The 22,670-nt window shown below is 34.5% G+C and overlaps 1 protein-coding gene across 3 annotated transcripts; it reads left to right on the forward strand.

The window, feature by feature from the left end:
• The first annotated feature begins 8,217 nt into the window (after positions 1-8,217).
• Positions 8,218-16,383, forward strand: LOC112518170 (ankyrin repeat-containing protein P16F5.05c). Of its 3 annotated transcripts, XM_025125776.1 has the most exons (8): positions 8,263-8,370; positions 12,727-12,791; positions 13,525-13,617; positions 14,058-14,145; positions 14,610-14,674; positions 15,687-15,755; positions 15,998-16,047; positions 16,143-16,383. In XM_025125776.1, exons 3-8 carry the CDS (start codon positions 13,543-13,545, stop codon positions 16,249-16,251), a joined length of 456 nt encoding a protein of 151 aa, XP_024981544.1. In that variant the 5' UTR covers positions 8,263-8,370; positions 12,727-12,791; positions 13,525-13,542; the 3' UTR covers positions 16,252-16,383. The 3 variants fall into 3 exon arrangements, with proteins under 3 accessions (XP_024981543.1, XP_024981542.1, XP_024981544.1); XM_025125775.1 differs by lacking the exon at positions 12,727-12,791 and having other exon boundaries at positions 8,218-8,370; XM_025125774.1 differs by lacking the exon at positions 12,727-12,791 and having other exon boundaries at positions 8,257-8,370; positions 13,485-13,617.
• Positions 16,384-22,670: the final 6,287 nt, after the last annotated feature.

The raw sequence follows: 22,670 nt of genomic DNA on the forward strand, positions 1-22,670 counted from the left end.
ACTTGCTCTTTACTCGAGTCCACCTCTGATTCGGAGTCAGGGTCAAGAAAATCCTTGTGTGAATTTTGAGTTGCAGAGGTATCATTGAGAACTTGAGATTTTCGTGAACATGCACTAGTGCCTTCATCCTTCTTTTGCATTTAAGAGGAATTTCCAAAAGTATCCGATGAATTACTTTCAGAAGTATCTACATGACCCTCAGATGGGTAATTCAAGGCCTCAACCAGATCTTGCTCAAAGACTTGTCTCACCGTCTCTGTGAAGTCATTCATTAACATTAGATCCAGAGTTTTAACAAAGTCATCTTTCGATGAACTCTTGTTTTCATCTGGTTCAGGTTTAACAACATCACCATTTGTTTTCAGATGTTCAAGATTATTGGAGCCAAAACAAAAAATGCCTTCTGTCTTCTGTATGCTTTTTAGATCAACTTGTTGCATGCCTTTTGAAGAATAAGAGATGTTCTCATACTTTAATTTTTGAATTATGGCCCCATTTTCGAGTTTACATCTTTTGAAAGGTGAGTTTTTAGGCAAAGCTGGAATCTGGTTTTTGCTCTGCCCCTAACCTAAACACAGACTCAAGAGTGGATTTCTTCTTCCAGGTGAGGTCTAGGTCTGTATAACCTATCCCTGCTCTATCCTGTTGAGAATTAATCTTTTCATACACCTGCTGAGCATCTTGATACTTTTTAATCAAGAGCTCTTTACTTTGCAAGCTCTGGTGTAGGAATTCTCTTTTCTTTTGAAAATAGTTTTTCAAAGCTTCAAAGGTTAGCCTGTCACGTTCTTTCTCTAAAAGTTCCTTTTTCTTTTTCTGTATAGCCGCTTTCAGTTCAGGGCACTCTGATTTAAGACTATTTTCACTGGAGCATTTTATTTCTAAAAGTTTTTCCTTTTCGACTGAAAGCTCTTGTTTTTCTACAGACAGCAACTCTGTCTCTCGTTCAAAAATAGATTTTTCCTTTTCTAATGACTTTCTCTTAGATTTTTCGACAGAGAGTTTTTGCTGTAGTTTTATGAAATCTTGAGTTAAAGCAGAGATGCTTTCTTCCAGATCGGAATGAGAATAACCAGAGGTAGAATGAGCCAGATCCAGACTCTTCTGCATAATTCTCAACAGCCATCCCACAGAAGTGAGCTTGGTTTTCTTCTTCAGATGAGGAGTAAGAGACCCAGTTCTCCTGCTCAGTCATAAGACTCCTTTGGGATCGATTATACTTGTACTTATTTTTATAGTACAGTTCATCTTTCACCAAAGGGACTTTGCACTCTTTGGAGTAGTGGCCCATCTTCCCACATTTGAAGCATCTAATCGCATGCTTCTTCTGTTCTGGCTACTCTTCCTCTTTCTTGTTTTGTACAGAAGGAGGGTTCCTTCCATCGAAGCCTCTGCTTCTTCTCTTGTCGCCTCGACTTTCTCTCTTGTCGAAGACTTTCTTCCCAAATTTTCTTTGAAATTCCTTGGTGATCAAAGCCAAGGAATGTGCAAATGCACTGATGTCATCATCTTCAGAGCTTTAAGCTCTTTCTTCATCGTCACTCTCCACAACAAGAGCTGTTATAACCGGGTTTCAGACAACCTGGGTCGAGATAACCTTTATGTGATTACTACGTGAAATACGTGATTGACATGCATGTTATTTAATTAAATGCATGAATAACATGCGTATACGTGAAAAAGGTGATACAGTGCATACATGCGTAAGTGTTCACGTAGATATGTGCACGTAAATTGAATTACCTGTTTGGTGGGGTAAAATGCTTAATTGAGTTATTAATATTTTGTTATGAAATGAGGCAAGCCTTCATGGTTAATAAAGGTTTTGGTTTTAAAATATAAAAACCCACCGCCCAAAAGAGTTTTATAATAAAAACTCTTCCACCGCCTTGACTAATTTATTTATAAAGAAGAAAAGATAAGATTTTATCTTATCTTACTTTGGAAAGACTTTGAGAGAATAGAGTGTATGTGTGTGGCAGTGGAGATTGTTCTTGAAGAATAACTTTTGCTTAAAAGTGATTTTAGGAATCTGGGTGTTTAATTGAAGTTCTGTTGTGTGATTAAATCTTCGAATTTGTGCATATAAGGTGAGTTTTGATATTAAAAGCTTTATATGATGTTATTTAAACTGCTGGATTTTGATGATTTGATATTTGGGAAAAGTTTAGTAAATATTGTTTTCTAACAGTTTAAAGATGTGTTTTATAATTTTGGATTTGGAAACTCTGTTTTGGAAAGATAAAGAAGATTTGGCTTCTTTAAAACAGTTTTGGAATGATATCCTATTTTGATGATTTAAAAGAGATTTGGTGTTTGGAAAATTGTTGAAAGAACTGATTGTTCTTGAGTTTCAAAGCTTTGATGAATAAAACTATTTTGAAACCATTATTGGTTAAAAACTATAGAGGACATTCCTTCAAGACGGTTGTGACTTCGGTCTGTCTTCGTTTGGVWTTAATCTATAGATTTTGTGGATAAAACTATGGAGGCTGTTTCATCAAGACGGTTGTGACTTTGGTATGTCTTCACTTGGAACTAATCCATAGATTTTGATGAGGAAATGAGGGTGGCATATCAAGGAGAGGTGTACCTTCAGTTATAAGGGTGTCATATCAAGGAGAGGTGTCCCTTTGGATATAAGGGTGACATTTGTGTGTGGAATTATTATAGCTCTTGCTATTATGTCTTTAAGATTACAATAGATTTGAGTTCTTACTTCTTTGTGATTTGAGGACTCAGAGATGTTGCTCTTATTAGAAATGATAGTATTAATGTTATTGAGAAAGGGAAAAATTGGCCTATGGCCAATGGTTTTGGATAAACTCTGTTTTGGAACAAGTGTTTGATTTAGGAAGAACCAGAGAGGCTTTGGTTGTTCCTTGAAAGGAACCAGAGAGGCTCTGGTTGGTCCTCATAGTAGAACCAGAGGGTTCTGGATGATGATTTAAGATTTAGACAAGTCTTTTACTAAAATTTTAGTTAAACCACAGACTCTGTATCTGTTAGATAGGAGCTCTGTGTCAAAATTATACTTTAAAAAGAATTTTCAAAGATTTTATATACTTAGAAACTTTTCTTACAAAGAAAGACAGACCAGAGGGGCTCTGGTTGGCTTACGCGTTGGACCAGAGGCTCTGGTTGATCTTGCATTTTGAGCCAGAAGCTCTGGCTAGTAGAACCAGAGCTCTGGTCATACAAGATCCTTTAAAAATAAGTTTTTTTCTTGGGAATGTTATTTTATTACCAAAGTTATTGATTTATGAACGTTTTGAGAGTTTTACTTAAGTAAGAGGCTCTGGTTGGCTTMACCAGAAGCTCTGGTAGAGGAACCAGAGGGGCTCTGGTCCTCTTGTTTGCTAAAATATTTTCTAAGTCTGGTCTTTGGAACCAGAGGTACGATGGACACAAACAGTATGTAGGATTATATTTCATTATGTGAAATAATTTCATTTGAATGATGTTTTGGTGATTTTTACCCTGCAGCTACATGGAAAAAAGGATCTCACTAGACCTGTAGGTCTAACCCTCATTTTGTGTTTTCAAATATGTATTGCAAGAAATGTTGAGTATAATGATAGTAAGGGAAACGACAAATTATGAATTATCTCTCTATGTGCTTAGCCTTATGAAGATGGATGGATGTATTTTTATAGTAGATGTTATATAGTACAAGAGCATGTATTTGGACTTTTTGAGTTGTGTATTTTGTATTTGGCTTTTTGTACTTTGGACCTTTGTGGGCTTGAACATGTATTTTGTGAATGAAATATGTGTTATATGCAATGTGAGTTTGGGGGTTTTACAAGAGCCTTCTTCCCTCTTCTCTTTTCTTCCTTCGATCTTCTCTCTATGTGTTGTTGACTGGACCAGTCTCTTCAGAGTCAGAGACAAGGGCCAGTGGTCCACCCAGAGCGACCTTGGCCTTTTGCACCTCTTGCTCATGCGCTTGCAAGGTGCCATAAACGTCATGAAGACTCCACTGCTCCAGGTCTTGATTCTCCTGGAGGGACATGGACAAGTTCCCCCATTCTACATTCAACCTTTTCAAGAAGAGCATGTTGTTCTCCTGTTGAGTTCTGATCACATCACACTTCCTACATTTGTTGATCAGAGTGTTGAACCTGTGATAAGTCTGCTCGAGAGACTCATTTGGAAGAGCTTGGAAACTGTTGTACTCATTTAGACATTAAGCACGATAGTTCTTCTTCATCTTAATCTCACCTTCCAGTTGGTTTGCCAATTGATCCCATAGATGTTTGGCAGAATCGCAGGCATCTAGAGATTGAAAAATCTCGTTGAGAAGGGCCATGATTAAAAGCCTCTTGGCTTTTTGGTCCACTTCCACTCTTCTTTTGTCCTCATCATCCCAATCTTTACGGAGCTTGGGAACTCGTCTGGTAGGTACTTCGACCGTGTCACCAGCAGCATGAATTCTGGGGAGTAGAGTAGTAGGTACGAATGGGCCATTTAATATTGATTCATAAAGTTCAAGGTCGAGACCTTCATAAAAATTGATCATCCTGATCTTCCATTGGGGATATTTTTCTCTAATGAGAGTAGGAGGTTTTGTGAGGGAACCGACGCTGTACATGGAGTTCCACGATTGATTAGACATATCATTCAAAAATTTGAAGAAGAAATTTGACTTGAAAGTGAGAAGTTGAGTTTTGACTGATTTCAAAAATACGAAAAGCAAACGTTTTTAAAACAGATCAAAGATTGGAATGAAATACGGTTTTAAAAACGAATAACCAAAAATTAAGAGAGGTATCCTTATGGATATCGATCGACTAATCAAATAATTTGATTAGTTGGCTCTGATACCAATTGTTGGAACCCAGATTCTCTTAATATCAGAAAATACAGTTGAATGAATATGAATGAAGTAAAACAGTGTAACTGAAAGGTCAATCGAAGTATTCAATGAAAGATAAGAAAACATTATGACTTTGAAAACAATGTAACTGAAAGGTAAATCTCGTTTAATGACATTCCATTTTAACTACTTCCGATTAATCGAAATAATTGTCAAAGTAGCTCTGATATCATTGTTGGGTTTTAGTTTGCGAAAATAACCAGATAAAACGCAGCGGAAAAACAGAACCCGGTTACAAAAACGTTTAGAAATTTTTTTTCTAAATAAAATCCAAAGCCGGATCCATTGACAATTAAAACGAATCTACACAAACCATAGGGTGTTTAAAATACATACCTTGTGGTTGAAGTTGAAACTTTGATGTAGCACTAAGAAACCAAATCAGGTTTCATCTATCGGTTGTCCACACACGAACACGTTTGGAACTTCCACCGGGTGCTAGCCCAAATAATCCTAATTCTATAATTGTATCATAAGGGTTTTAAGGCTACAACTAGTTATCAGAACTCAATCCTCTACTTTGGTTTAGCCCCTAAGCCTTATTTATATGGCCAGTCTTCGAGATTGACCATAACTCTTAATAAGGCTTAATCATTATCTAAAATGATTATTTRTCTATCTAATAATATCTTATATAATTATCTAAAAACATTTAAGATAATTATATACATATTTATAGATTAAACCCTGTAATTATAATAATCACAAAACGGTACACATGTTTAGATTCTTTTTCTTTAGTGGAAGCATACGTGTTCTTTATGTGCAACCCTTTAGGTTTACATGGCTCATTAGCAGTGTATCTGGGTGACACGTGTCATGAGTATAACATACAACTTACACTCATAATACTCTTATTTTAAACAAATGAGGCAGTAGGTAATTAATTTAAACACATAAACAATTTAACCCCCTCAACTCTCTACCATATTTCAAAAACAACTCCAAACTTTAATACCAAATAACCCAGTCATCACATTGTAGCTTCTTCACATGAGAAAAACACATAATGATAATAAATTGCTTTTGTTTTCCAAAAATCAGTCTTGCTGAAAGACCAAAATTCAAACAGACGACATAAGATAAACCACTCATTCATAACGACAAGAAAACTCAAGGCTACAACAAGCTTCAATTGCATATAGAACTCTATGGTAATCCATCAAGAATATGAGGAACTTCTCACATAAAACCTAAAATAGCCCAATATAAGACCATGATGGTTAATAGATGAACAAACTTGCTTCATATTAACCTATGTAAAATCGTCAAATCTAAGAAAATCCAATTCATGACTGTGTAACAGAAAATTTATAACTTATTAACACAGGAAAAATTCTTCAGGCAATCCACCTTATCGTGTCAAGAAAAATAACTTACACCGTAGAGTATTAATAAGTTTGGTACCAAGAACATGCACACAACAAACATATTTACTACATTAATACTTGAAATTAAAAAAAATACCAACTCCAACATGATCTATGAGCTTATGCACAACTGCCTCCTCACTGACGCCATCAAGCCGCTCTCCTGGTTATCAACAAGATTCAGTATTTATATCATATTTTTTCCAACTTAACTCAGAAATAGTTTGTGGGAAAAGCTTCCTAACATAAAATACAAGTTATTTACATCCTTTTCCACTACAATCTGCAAACTTGTCAAATGCAAGATGAAAAGTATATTGTTAAACAGGTAAACAGATAAATCCCAAATAATCCGTTGTTGGCATACAATTTATTTCAACTAAAGCACCTCCCACATGTATTCCAACTCGAGCAGTTGGACAACCCTCAACACAAGGTAGAACAAACTAAAACAAGAAAAACCAAACAAGTCACAAATTTAAAAGTATAATATGTGAAGAAGTGGATGGAGTCACCAACCAAATGCTCGCTCTTTTGGTTCAATATTGACAAAGAGACCAACTCCTTGCACGTTCTCATCACTTCCAATTCTAAAACTTTGGCATTCCAGCATGTATGAGTCATGAATAAGCATTAGATTTCTATTGGTTTGCCAGACTTGAAACAAAGCATTTCCACTATTGTAAATCTAAGTCAGTAAAAAATGGCTTTCTTCATCAAAGCTTCTATTTGAATAACTTATTTTCCATTACCAACTTGTCTTGGGATTGAATGGGACTGGAACCGGCTCGATGGTCCCTTACTGGTTATGATTTTTAGGAAATTTCATTCCCTGGCTCGACGGTGGTCTCCCTCCACAAGTTAGCGACGGTAGCCCTTCTCCGTCTAAAAGAGGGGTGTCTCCCTAAGGGTGCGTTTGGTACACTAGACAGGGACATGACAGAACAGGACAGAGATCCCTGTCCCATCTTTGACATGAATTTCATGTGGAACAGACATGAACAAACTGGAACATGCCTGTTCGACCCCTACCCCATGGAACAGGGTGGAACAAGGTGGAACAGACTTATATTTTACCAATATAACCTCAAAATAAAAGAGGGGTATTAAGATACCTAAATATCAGGCACGAGACCAGTTATAGGACCGGAACCAGGATCGGTTATACATAGGCCCGATTTTTTAAAGTGTATTTGAATGACCCAATTAAAGATTTTAAAATGTAATTAAAAAAGATATTACCCAAAAAGAAAAATATTTAAACAATATTTTGTATGTTTAAATTGTTTTTTTAGAGAAGAAAATTTTAGGACCGATTTGAACAAGAGCTTGGACGGTTCTAAGAACCAGTTATAAAGCATGAAGACCGGGGCCTTAATATTTTGGAGGAGACCGGTTACGGAGAAACAATTGGGATCGATTTGGCCCCATTTTTTGCCATTTCTGGTAGTGATGGCCAAATCGGCCCGGCCGGGCCCGGGACCGCCGGAGGACCAGAACCGGGATCGGCAAAGGTGCGGCCTGGCCCGGGACCGGTAAGGACGATTATGAGATCGAAAACAGGACCGGTTGGGGTTTTTGGTAGTTTCGTGGTACCGGGACCGGTTATGGACCGGCCCGTCCCCTGCCTGAAAATTCAAATAATTTTATAAATAAATGTATCTTCAAATAGTTTTATAATATATTTTTTTAAGACAATGTAATTTTAATTATATTAAAACGTATTTTTAAAGTGTATTTGAATGACTCAATACAAATTTTATAGTGTATTAAAAATATATATTATTAAAAAATTAAATTTTTTCTTTTTTAATGCCGGAACCGAAACCAACAACTCATAACCGGTTATAAAAAACCTTGACTGGTCTTACCGTTTTCGACGGAAGACCGAGTAAGAGAGAGGGTACATTGGAACCGGATATGAAAAAACTTAAAACCGGCCCAGCCCGGTAACGGTTTTTCGCATCACTGAATTTATTCTCTGGTCTCAGTTTAAGAAGAAAAAACGTACTGGCCTGGCCCTAAGCATCTTCTCGCTCTCAAGTTCACGCTCGAATCGACTAATACTAATCGACTTGACGCTGTAATCGCTTCTCTGAGCTTGAATTGACAAGGACACAAGTGAGTTTGCGTTCTGGACTTGCTTTCTGGTTTTGTCGATCTGTATTTTTATTCTTTTTGGTGATATAATGGGGGTTTTTCAGTTTTTCTTGTCTAATTTCATATATGTATATTACTTGCTTCTAGTTGGATTTTAGGTTACTGAGAAAGAACCCTAGCATCCTTCTTGGTTACTGCTTGCTTCTCTTTTTGTGTTTTTTCCTTCCAAGGTCTTTTCTTTCTCATGAATGTTGTTGATTGTCTTTTGGGTTATCGAACTTTACTTATATACATTGTTGTTTAGCCACTCTTGTGGGGAATTTTTGTAATGGTTAGGTCTAGATTTCGAATATCAATACCATGGATGAACTTGTTAAAATACAGTGCTGTGGGGGAGAGAGGGAAGAACAAAGAGATGTTTTCTGACCTTTCTTTCTGCCAATCTTGTCAATGATTACACATGGCTTAGGGGCTGACTGGTTGGTTTTCTATTGAGTTCTATATGGATAAAGCTGTCTAGATTAATCTGTTAGTATAATTTGTGAAGATTTTTTCATAGATGGAAGGAGCCTATTTTTTATTTGGGAGGTGCAGGTTTGGAAAACCTTAGGTCCCTCCTAGAAGCTTACTGAATAAGCCACTTTCAATATCATTAAGACACTACCAAACAATCATGTATAGCTGACCAACTAAGCTGTGAGTCCCATTAAGCTCATTAAGCTGCTAACGAACAGGCCTTTAATTTGGTTAATGATGAATGGTTTGCAGTTGGATTTCCAATATGTCAATGCATTTTAACCATCCATTGTGAAGTAATCATGCAGGTTGTAGATTGATAACTCATAGATGTCAAGGAATCAGCTTTTCCTTGTAAAATGGTATCAAGTTTGGTGGGATATCATGAGTAAGAGGTTGTTTGTTAGCAGCTTAATGAGCTTAATGGACTGGTCAGCTATACATTACTGTTTGGTAGTGGCTTAATTATATAGAAAGTGGCTTATTCAGTAAGCTTCTAGGGGAAGCTTTATGCAGAAAGCTAAGTTTTTTTCAAACCTGCCCCTCCCAGCTTCTTCCATCTATGCAAAAACCTTCCCAGCCTATACAGACAAATAAATCCACTCAGACAACTTTATCCATAGAGAAATACCAAACCAACCAAACAGTCCCTAAGTATCTTGTGTACAATTTAAAGTATGTCATGCTTGATGCTACTTTACATAAAACCTTCTTTAAGAGGACTCTACGATAAATCCTGGTCTGTTAATTTGGTTTCTTCACAGATTTTGTTTGGTTTTGATTATCTACTAATTTGGTTGCTTATTTCACAACTTTTCAATTGGTTTGCATAGTTCACAAGTTTCATTTGGTTTCCGTATTTCATAGATTTGTGCTTCAGTTTTGTTATACAGGGTTTGGTTTATCTCCTTCTGTTGTATTACTTTATTACGTTTAATAAAAGTCCACACATCTGAGATCCATAATCCTTCCACCATTTTATCATCAAAACGAACCTGAATAACTCCCAAATCTCCAACAAAAACCCACTCCTTTATTTCTAGGAACCTTCCTCCATATTCTCACATTTTATCATCAATGCTCTCCCCAATCATGCATAGAGGAAAATAACTTCCATACCAGGTCAAAACAAGGTGCAAAAGCATAAACTTGTAAATGTTCACTGAATTTTTTGACAACTCTGCACTCCATAGAAGTAAGAGTTTGTAGGTAGCATCCACCAATTATAAATCTGATCCCACCTATATGCCAGCCTGATCACAGATCACAGATCCCAGATTTGGAACCCGCAGATTTTATATACAGATCCAAATTCATATCAATTCTCATAAGCAAAGTAAGGGACAAATGGAAAACGAGATGACCCACCAAAAGAACCTAAAGAAAAATAACATAGAAAGTACCAAAAAGGATAACATAGTGGCTGGATCAATGATCAACAACCAATATGCCACCATAAAGAACCAACAAGGGACCATAGCAAACAACATAGTGGGATCAATGATCAACCACCCAAGGTTTTAAAAAACCGAGTCAGGCCTTGAGGCATTTTCCCTCTACAAAGCGATGCATAAGTCCCAAGGCGGATATGTATAATATATATATATACACACACACACAATAATGGAGGTTCGGATAAGATGGCTAAATGTCGTGAGAAGGTAAGAAGGGAAGGTTCATATATGAATGGTTGAAAAAATCCATATGAAGATGCATATATGAACCCATAAGAATAATAAGTAATGTAGGTTCACATATGCATCTTTAAATAGATTTTTTAAGTGGATTCACATATGAACCTTCTCTTCTTACCTTCTCACGGTATTTAGCCTTCTTATTTGAATCATCCCCTAATACAATATTTATACAAATATATATATATATATATATATATATGTATATATATAAATGTACATATATATAGTAGTGTATATATATATATATTAGATAAATATTGTATTGTACTATTTGTAAATATTTAGTATGCACACACACATATATATATGCATACAGCATACTAAATATTTACAAATAATACAATACAATATATATATATATATATATATATGCATGCTAAATATTTACAAATAGTACAATACGGTATTTATATAAAATATATATATACACTACTATATATATGTACATTTTAGTGGGCACATACAATATGTATATATATATATATATATTGCAAGCAAAGTGACAGTGGACACTGATATAGAGATTATAGGCGCAAGGACTTGATAATCCTTTACTGAGGGACCCTTTTTACTGTAGAAAACAACAGCCCCTTAGGTTTTAAATAAAAAGTACAACTTTTAGGTTCTCTTCTTTTTCAAGAAAAGAACCAACCGGACAAACACCAACCAGAGGCCTCCGCCGCTCCAATGCTCACCGCCTCAATACGTGCCTCCCCTACCTGCGGCGTATGTTTCGTTCAGCTCACTTGAGGCGGAGCCTCATGTTCATGATACGCCTCGTGGCGTACACCTTGAACGATTTTGAAGACAATGCAACTACCATATTGCAGCCATTTAAGTAGACCACGGAGGGGGGAGAACAAGAAAAACACACACCAACCAGAGGTGAAGGACTAACTCAACAGTCCAAAAAAGAAACTTCATGGCTAAATAGAGATTAAACCCGGTCTGGCCCAACCAAACAACTGACAAAAGCATGACAACTCTTGATAAAACAACCAAATGCACACCCCTTTCCACCACTTAAACCTCCTCATCATCATTAAAATCATTTCTCACCTCCCACACACTCCAACATCTTCTTCAATTGATCACTCTTCTTGAATTTAGCCCCCAAGAATTTTAATCTCAAACAACTCTGGATATTTGTAAATGGTAATTTGGTACACTGCTTGTCTTGAAGCAATCTAGTGTTCCTCTCCTACAATAACAAATAGATGATAACCGCAAAAGCCCATGTTTGCATCAAACTCCAGCTAGATTTACCACACAAAACATTAGTAAGCTTAGAGATCAAGTTAGACCAACTAGAATCTTCTACACCCCCATTTTTGAAGATAAAGGCCAACTTGGTCATCCCCATTAAATTCTCTCTAGAATAGACACATTCTACAAACAAATTACAATGAGACTCCATGCTTCTTACACAGAACACAAAGTTGATCCTCATTAATGTTCCAGGTAGCGAACGTGTCAAGTGTAACCAAAAGATGAAAGAGTGTCTAGGAATATTTTGATTGAACCACACCCTTTTAGCCCAAGGTACATCTTCACTATGCTGATTAAGATCATTCCACGCAACTCCAGCCTCAAAAGACTAAATCTTCCAAATTTTTCCTTCCATTTGATCACATCTTGAACTCCACCCCTTATGAAAGGCCTAATGTCAACAGGAATACCACTGTACTTTTTTAACCATTAACTAAGGCTACACTGATGTAACCCCATTCCACAGATCTTGGACTTCAAAGTGAACATCAAGGCCAGCCAAATGCATATCCCTTCTAGAAATAAATTTGCATAATGGGTTAGCAGCATGCTAATTATCAAACCAAAGAGAAGTGCTAGCCCCATCCCCAATTCGGTGCACAATATGGCCTCTAAACATCTCCCTGATCCGAACAATTTCTCCAACTCCAAGCAGCATCATTAACATCCCAAAATTTCCTCCCCTTTAACCTGTATTCAATATAAATGATCGTTTAGCCCAGTCCAATATCGATAGTGTTTGGAAATAATATTTCAAATTAAAAATGGTTAGAAAGTATATATTTACATCATGGTGAGGTAATATATCTATCTTCAAGTTTTGAGGAATATTTTCCCAATTGTGTAACCTATCCAATTGCTTATGCACCTGGTGAATGATCAGTACTTCCTATAGGTTGGTAGGTGCGCTATTGAACCTGATTGCTATTTGCATCTATTGGCATCGAAGGCGGCCAACAGGTTTAGACTCCTTGACTTGCCTCAAACTACTTTTTGACTGCCTATAGATTTTTAAGTAATTAAAAGAAAACTACACGGCATCAATGAAAATAAAATTGGAGAAGTAAATTGCCTGTTTCACATGATTCCAGTATTCTATGTGGATCCTGGAGGAGGGTCGCCGCCAGCATCTCCACCATGACCTCTAACAACGACAATCACAACCCTAACAAATACCATGATATTTATAATGATCTTAAAAATAATTGACATCAATATTATATAAAACCATGATTCTCATTAGGCCTAACTGCAACTCTTTGAAAACTTTTGCAACCCAACCCACTATTTTGACAGAAAAGAGAAGTACGAGAACGAAAAGATTTGAGAATCGTTATGTAAAGAAGAAGTGCAGATCAACATAGATTATGATCATATTTGTGGGATTGAAAGATTAGATTGTTATCTATTTGATTGTTTACAAATTTTATTTTTGTTGGAGATGTAAATAATGTGATATTGGGATTAATAGTATACTGTGAGGTTGTTTTACGTGGATTTTGTCTTTGAGCTAAAACGAGAGTTTATAAAAAGCAAGCAACTAAATCCACAAATTGACAGTCATCGTTTCTTGACCTCTTATTTTAGCCCGATATGTACACCTTAGCAAGCCTGACACCAGTCCATTCCACCCTGACCAACTTTCTTTATTAGTTTCCTCCGAAGTCCATAATACCCCCTTTCACAAATGCAGACGCCAGGTGCTCGAAGAATGGGGGCGGAGGCGAACAGAGCAGAGCAGAACCCGACTGCTACGGAGTCAGAAAACGTGGAGGAGTTGCTTGAGGTAACAGCAATTTACACCACACTTCCTTCATATATCTATTTTTTCTCTCCCCCCCCCCCCCCCTGCATAACTCACTTTATTATTCCTTGCATGACACATTCACAAGTATATGTCTTGTGGGTTTCATGGTTGGATTAGAGTTTCCGAAGATTTGAGCCATTGATGTTACATTTAGGTGTAAATAATTTAAACTATGTTCTGGAATTGGTATATGAACTCTTTTGGTTCATATTCTTTTACTTGGATTTCATTTCAGTGCTTCAAGACCTAATTTATAGTATAAGTTAATCGGATGGGAAATTGTTTTTAAGGGAGACATTTGATTTCAAATAAAGGGGATAGTTTCACTGTTCTTTGGAGCTACTTTTAACTTTGATTTTGTTTTTATTTCTATTTTTATCATCTGTACAACTACATTACATCTGAATTCTGTTAAATAGGCTGCCAGATATAATGATATTGATGACGTAATAAGGTTGGCTGCTGTTGGGGTTTCTCTTGATTCCAAAGATGCAGAAGGGCGAACAGGTATGATAACTTGTCTTGTTGATGTTCATGTTTCCTTATAAACAATTTAACTCAGGTTAAGGTCTATTTCTTAGCAGCTTAATGAGCTTAATGGGACTCACGGCTTATTCGGTCAAGTGTCAACTATACATGACTGTTTGGTAGTGGCTTAATGTATAGGAAATGGTTTATCCATTAAGATTTTAGGAGGGAGCTTTATGCAGAAAGCCAGATTTTTTCCAAACTGTCTCTCCCATTAAAAAGACACGCTCCTTCCAGTTATTAAAAAACCCTCCGAAACAAAAATATTCCCAATCTATACAAGCAGATTTATCCATACAGGACTTAATAGAAAAACCAACCAAACAGCCCCTAAGTTTGTTCGACGGATGCTGAATGCGATTTATCTACATGTTAATTTAGCCACAAGTCTTGTTTATGGTTTTATTTTATTGACTTGGTTCTTTGGTTTTCAATATTTGTAGCACTTCATATGGCTTCAGCAAATGGAAATGTTGACATTGTGAACTATCTTATCAGCAATAAAGTGGTAAGATAAACACATGGTCGATGAGTATGACCATTCTTTCTATTTTCATTTACATAATTACACTAATCATGTGTCTTTGCTTTTGCTGTTATTCTCAACTTTTTTTATATGTTGTTTCGGTCATACATCCCTATTGAGTATGCTCATCTATAACTTTGATAGAGTATTTGGACTCGGATGGTAAATATATTGAGGGGGTATTTGGTTATAGGTATTAAGCAGTAATTATGGGAATGGAAATAAAAGAAACTATTTGGTTTTATATAATATAATGGGTTTATTCCTCAGAAGCCCAAATTTTCATTCCAGGTTAAAACTGGGGAGAATGAATTTCATTTTCATTCATCCGCCTGAACCAAATACCCATTTTTTCCCAAAAAAAACTAATCAATAGAGATGCCCTTTACAGATATGGACTTATATGCAATGCACCACAACGAAGCCAAGAAACCATGTATCTTGGAAAAAAATGTATATTCCTTTTGCCAACCAAACCTAGGGGAGCTGATTTAAATGATAGAGAACAATAAGAACTATGCACAAGCCAAGGGTGTTCATGGAAACAACCGTTCTGCTTCTTGATGTAGAAGGTAGAGGTCGGGTTTGTGTACATCCCACCCCTAGACCCCAACTCTGGGTTTGTTTGGTTTGTAGTGGTTGCATAGATCTCTTTGATGTTATTTGGAAAACAGAAGGAGCATTTTAAACCCAAATGGCATTACTTTCCACTGGTAAATGATGATCTGGTATGCAAAAAGCAGTCTTTGGCCTGTCATCAGAGAATATCATCAATATACACCAGGGTATTGTGGAGAATAGGTTCAAAAATCTTTATTGCCTTTTGGAATGTTTATGAGATTCATTCCGTTCTCTAAAGAGTGCTTTATTTGAACCATTGCCATTGCAACATGAATCTTTGGCTTTTCTTGATTTAATATCTGTTTTTCGGCTTTGCAAGTCTTGGATATATATTAAAACCAAAGCCAAATCGATCTTTCTCTTGTCAATGCAGGATGTCAATGCTTCTAATGTGGAGAATAACACACCTCTTCATTGGGCCTGCCTCAATGGTCGCATCGAGGTAATACCATTTGGTTGTTTCTTAGTGTCATAATTCCTCTCTATCCTTGAGTTAGAGATAAGGTCTGCATACATTCTACTCTTTCCAAAGCCTACCTCTACGGGGGATATACTGGACTTGTTTGATTTAGATACAAACCAATGACAGTTTGACTAAAGGGTTATTGGTCCAACGGTATCTGGCTCCCTATTAATATAATATTATCTACTTGAAAAAAATGACAGTTTGAGCCACATTTTTAGGTTGTTAAGATACTGATTCTAGCCGGAGCAGACGTATCAAGTCTAAACCGGTATGTTACATGCTTGAGAGTTTGTTTTTAGCATTACCCTTTTCGGTTATATCCACATATTTGAAATTGATTTGCTTGGGTTTCGTGTTACTTAGACATGAACGGACTCCTGTGGATGAAGCTGCAATTGGTGGAAAGATGGATGTTATCGATGCCATCAACACAACCGTAGCACAAGTTGAACTCACAAGAGCTAGCGTTTAAGAACAACAAATGCATAGTCTCGATCTCTTGGGTAAACATCTAGTTACGCTTGACGTATTTTGGATCCGGCTTGTGTAACCAAAATTTGTTTTCTAGCTTCGTTTCTATATCATTTTGGTAACTTTGGGTGTCTGGAGTAGTTTGTATGCGGCACAACTAATCCCAGAGTCTGAGCACTTCAGACAAATTCTTTACAGGCATCGGGGTATTCAGACTGATGGCCACTGAGAAAACAAAATCCGTCATATGGTTATCGTGATAATATTTATAATTTATAATATACGCTAAAATTATTTTAAAAAGAAAATATCACATACGACATTCAATTCAAATTAGTATTCATTGGAATTTAAAGTTAAGGTATTTATTTATAATTTAATATACTGTTTTGCTATTTATAAATTAATTCAAAAAATAACTTCAACATTTCATTTTATTTGACCATATTTGATGTATATGTATATATAGAGGGATCATATGTTCATATGAAAATGATATTTAAGAAAATAACAGAATTGACAAATTGTGTACAAAATCACATGTACATTAACAACCAAAAAAGTGTTTGGATGACACTATGATCGTAGAGGTGGATCTAGAAAATTTTCGAAGTGTTTACAACAACTAACTTCGTAATATAAAGTAAAAATTAATTAAAAAATACAGTTTTATCATACACGAATAAAATTAATGTTAAAAATATATTGTTTTTTATTTGTGTTAACATTAAAAATATAATTAATTTTAAAAAATTTCAATATTTTTGAATGTATTGATGAAATCTTGTTAATGGTGTAAAATAAAATACGTGTCTTTAGTGTATTTTAATTGATAATTATTTAATTAATTAATATAAAATAAAAATTAGAAAAAAGAAAGGAAGTAAATTAAAACCATTAAATTATTTAAAGGGTTAAAAGAGTAACTGTTTTCCAATCATATTATTCAAGTTTAGCAAATTAATTTCTTACATTTTGATAATTATGTTTTTGACCCAAAAGATCTTATAGTTTAATCCGCAAAAAACTTATGATTTTACACTTGTATATTTTATAAAATTTACATTTAGGTCTTACATTTGTATGGTTTCATAGGCAACCATGTCCTAAAGGGTAGGTTTGTTCCTGTATGGTCGCATGACAAGGTCGCGTGAATCACATGTGATTTTATATATGATGTTAGTGTAAGATCACATGTGATTTGGTCATTCTCTTATTTTCTTATATATGTATCATTTCTCATATGAACCTTATATAATATGAGAAGTGAAGTTACGATGAGAAACGTAAGAAGCGATCTGAATCTTTGATCAGTTTTAATCTAATGTCCATCCATGAATTGCGTTTTAGAAGTGAATTAATCTGCTGCATCTCGATGCACCTCATTAGTATTGACATTCAATTATGATTGATCCAAGGGTGGAGGACTCTTCTTACGCTTCTCACCATTACTTTCTTCTCATAGGAAACCTAATCCTATATGGTGATTAGCATAAAAAGAGATCTTCACCCTTGGGTCAATCCTAATTGAATGTCAACACTAATGAGATGCTTCACGATGTACTGGATCTATTTTCTTCTAAACTGCAATTCACAGGTGGACATTAGATTAAAAGTAATTGAGGATTCAGATATCTTATGCTTCTCACCTAAACCCTTATTCTCACACGATCCTTCACACACACACACACACACGTATACATATGTGTGTGTGTATTTATATGTGTATATAAGAGATTTCAAATGCAAATCATATAAATGTTTTGGAATGACTAATACAAATGAAATATTAATTGGTTCATTATATTTTGTTATTAATATGCAGAGACATTGATGGAGAAATTACATATTCCTTTCATTCTATTAATAAGGATTTAGAATAAATTACAATTTTGGTTTTTGTAGTTGTCATTTACTATCAACTATCATTCCTCTTTTAAACTAATTACATTTTTGATCATTGTGGTTGTCATTTAGTTTTACTTTTGATCCCTTAAACTAACTTACATTAGCTTAGAGGTATTTTGGTCTTGTTTTTTTATTTCTTTTAACTTTCTATTAAAAATTAAGCATATATATATATATATATATATATATATATATATATGATTAGGTTCACTAAGAGTTTTTCGTGAGACCCGTAAGACTAAGGATTGAGAATTGGTCTTAGGGGTCTCACGAAAAACCTTTGGTCTCACATGATCTCAACTCTATATATGTATATATATATATATATATGTATATGTGAATCGTATGTGATTAAAAATAGTGCCCTCATTTCAATATCCGCACCCCCTTCCCTCTCTTCATCTTTCTCATTGCCTCACTTCATGCATACGACTCCATTCTCATTGCCTCCAAAGCTCTCACTTTCATGTTCTTCTAAAACTCTCACACCTCCATCTCATCTCATATCTAACTTTGACTCCATCTTTTCTCTCGTTTTTGATTTGGGTTTTGATTTTGGATTTTGATTTAGGGTTTTGATTTGGATTCTGATAAGAGTTTGAAAGGGTTAACGTCAAGGCATGGTCTATGTGTCCTTGATGGGTGTCGAAGGATGACGTACGACAAGGGGAAGGGGAAGGAATGGGATGTGGGTCACCTCACACGTCTCATTATCCTAATACATGTTCATAATATAATACTTTTTATCTTTTATTAGAAACTCAGTGGTTAATGTTATGAAATCCTTAAAATAAAAAGACCAATATACCCCTTAAATTAACGGATCTATCCGTAATTTTACCATAATAACCGGTTTTGATAAATCAGGAGGATGAATTTAATTGGTTTTAAAAACTCCATTGACGTTCTTATTAACTAACGGAGTCAAAGATCAAGAAATGAGTTATCTGGTTAATTTGATTTAAAAGTTAATTTAAGATAATAATAAAAAATCATGTTATTTTTAGTTACTATGATGTCCTAATAAATTTGATGATTAATTAAATAAACTGCTTCAGAATATTACAAATTGTACAATAAAATAATACTTTAATTAGAAAGCAATATATATTCTCATTTTATAATTAATTCGTTTTAAAAATGATAGATACATATCCAATGATAAATTTGACCAGTTTTTCATAGATCTAATAATTTTATTTTAATCATTTCTTCTTCAGTGAAATTATTGGAAATGGTGACATTATCCCCTTGACCATGTGTTTCTCAATAATACATACAATCACTCATACATACATACATATATATATATATACATACATACATATATATATATATATATATACATACATATATATATATATACATACATATATATCTTGTTATCCAAATATAACGACTATGCATTATTGTTTCATATGTAAAACGTTTAAAACTATTTTTTTAAGTTGGAATGTACTTAAAAAATGAACAGTTTATTCCTTTTAACTTGACATTTATAGAGTTATTTTTTATTGTGTTTCATGAAGTTGTTGCATTCTCATAAACTATAGGTTTTTTTGTTTGATCTTGTCCATATATATAGGGATGGTTCAAATAAGAAAGCAAAAGTATTGTAAAAGGTAAGAAGAAATGTCTATATGTGAATTAAGAAAAAATCTATTTGAATATATATGTATGTGTGAGCCGACGTTACCGTTTTAATATGAGTTTATATATGTATCTTCAAATAGACTTTTTAAAATAATTAACATATGAACCTTTTATAAACTTTTTTTTACCATATTTGGTTTTTTATTTAAGGGAAAAGTACAATAAAAACCAATGAACTTTCTTGTTTGAAATGATTAAGTCCTTGAACTTTTTTTTGGAACAAATAAGTCCTTAGACTTTCCAAAACATGTTAAATAAGTCCTTAAACATTCCAAAATATGTTAAATAAGTCCTTGGACAATTTTTCGAACAAATAAGTCCTTGGACATTCCAAAAAATGTTAAATAAGTCCTTGGACAATTTTTGGAACAAATAAGTCCTTGGACATTCCAAAAAATGTTAAATAAGTCCTTGGACAATTTTTGGAACAAATAAGTCCTTGAACAATCCAAAACATGTTAAATAACTTTTTGAAAAAAATAAAGTGGTAAAATAGTGAAAAAATTCCGGAAAAAAACCCAATGAACATTCATATTTTGAACGATTAAGCCCCTAAATATTTTTTGAACCAAAAAGTATTTTGATCTATACAATTAAACAAATATAACAAAAAAGTACTTAGTACAAGTCATAAGAATGTATCCAACATGTTTTATAAAAGTTCAAGAAGTTATTTAACATGTTTTGGATTGTTCAAGGACTTATTTGTTCCAAAAATTGTCCAATGACTTATTTAACATTTTTTGGAATGTCTAAGGACTTATTTAATATATTTTAGAATGTTCAAGGACTTATTTGTGCCAAAAAATTGTCCAAGGACTTATTTAACATGTTTTGGAAAGTTCAAGGACTTATTTGTTCCAAAAAAAGTTCAAGGACTTAATCATTCCAAACAAGAAAGTTCATTGGTTTTTATTGTACTTTTCCCTTTATTTAAACCTTCAAGTGTGTGTGTGTGTCATGGACGGACCTAGAGTAGAGAATACGGTGACACGTGCCACCATATTATTCCTCTGTCGAATGGTAAAAAAAATTAAGTTCGTGAAAGGTGCAACCGTATTAATTTGTTGTGTGCTACCGTATGTATTTTGAAAATTCAATGAGAACAAGTTTTATTTTGTAGAGTTAGTTTGCAAGGCTTTTATTCCACCCCAGACCTAAGTTTGAATCATGTTAATGTCATTTTCTTAGTCAAATGGTGTCATCGTTTGAAAAATAAACTTTATACATTTGTTTCTTATAGTCAAATGGTGCCACTGTTTGATATTTTTTTCCCTATATCTTTTTCTTATAGTCAAGCGGTGCCACCGTGTGAAAAATATTCTAGATTTGTCCTTGATGTGTGTGTATGTATGTGTGTGTGTATATATATATATATATAGAGAGAGAGAGAGAGAGACAGAGAGAGAGAAATGTGAGTTATTATGCAACCATTTACATTTGTACAACCAATACAACTCAACCTCAATCGTCCATTTAATTTGATGAATATGTGATTCCATAAAAAATTTGATTGTTTCATAATATTAAGTATTAATGAACCATAATCATCTTTCATAAATATTCAAATCATAATAAATGTGTAACACCTCATTCCACACATTGCATGTAACATATACTTCATATATAAGAAATACATGTTTGTATACCACATTGGTTCTTTAGTACAAGAATTTACCAGTATAAAATACATGGTCCAAAAATTCAAAATACAATTCTTGCACTAAACCAGATTCATCTATCAAAACTATACATGTCATCAGTAAATCTTCATGCAGATAATCACATAGGAAAAATATTACATTTTTTCTTCCCCTTACCGTCGGCACTTCCTGCAATACATATTTAAAATCACAAAACGAGGGTTAGACCGAAAGGTCTAGTGAGTTATCCTATTTATGTTATTGTAGGGTTAAAACCACCAAAAACTTTATGTAAAACAATTTTCATATATATAACAAATATATGAACAAATAAGGGCATAGTATCAATACCTTTTACTTTTCACGTCAAATTCTCTGCTTGCAAACAATACATCAAATCCAAACATGTTTATACTGACCAAATTATCGTAATGCCACTTTTAAACCTCTCAAATCAAATAAGGTCTATTCAAAGTTTCAGACCAAACATGTTATCTTATTCTCTATGACATTCAGACTATGATTTCCAATAAGAACCTTGATCTTAAACCTTTAAATCACAAAGAAATAAAGATTCCAGACCACGGTAATCTCAAGGGATATGATAGTAGAAGTTACATTTGTTGATCCTCTCTCTCAGTAATTTGATGATAATCTCTTTTTCCTTTCACGTTGTATTTGTGTTTCTGTATTTTCAGTTCCAGCGATCATCACTGAGTATGTTTAGTGATCGCTAAAGAACTTGCATTGTAAATTCATCAGAGACAACAATACTTCAAGAAGACAACACTCACACCAAAGAACCTTCAGCGAACGTCGAAGACTGAAACTAAAGATTAGAGACTGGCGAGTACATGATCTGAAGCGGTATTCAGTGATTACAAACCTGTCTACATATGTGTGAATACTACTCTAGCTTCAGCGAATGATGATGAGACCTCCAGGTCATCCCAGCATTCAGCGATCAAAAGAAGCTTGCTTAGCACGATAGTTGTTGTCTTGTCCTTATGCACACAAAGGACAAACCAATACCCTTGCAAAAGGTAGTACAGTACGGAGCCGATTAGTCGACTTTTTGTGCACCAACTTTAGGCAAGGATGTCTGCTCAAGAATAGTGTTTTTGTACTATTCACTGTAGCAAAGGACAAGCCTTCCTCTTAAGGCTTGACACGCACTCTAAACCTACCATATTGCATTAAATGTTCATTTAATGCA

This window comes from Cynara cardunculus (assembly GCF_001531365.2).
Source record: "Cynara cardunculus var. scolymus isolate 2C chromosome LG 9, CcrdV1, whole genome shotgun sequence".
Lineage (NCBI taxonomy): Eukaryota > Viridiplantae > Streptophyta > Magnoliopsida > Asterales > Asteraceae > Cynara > Cynara cardunculus.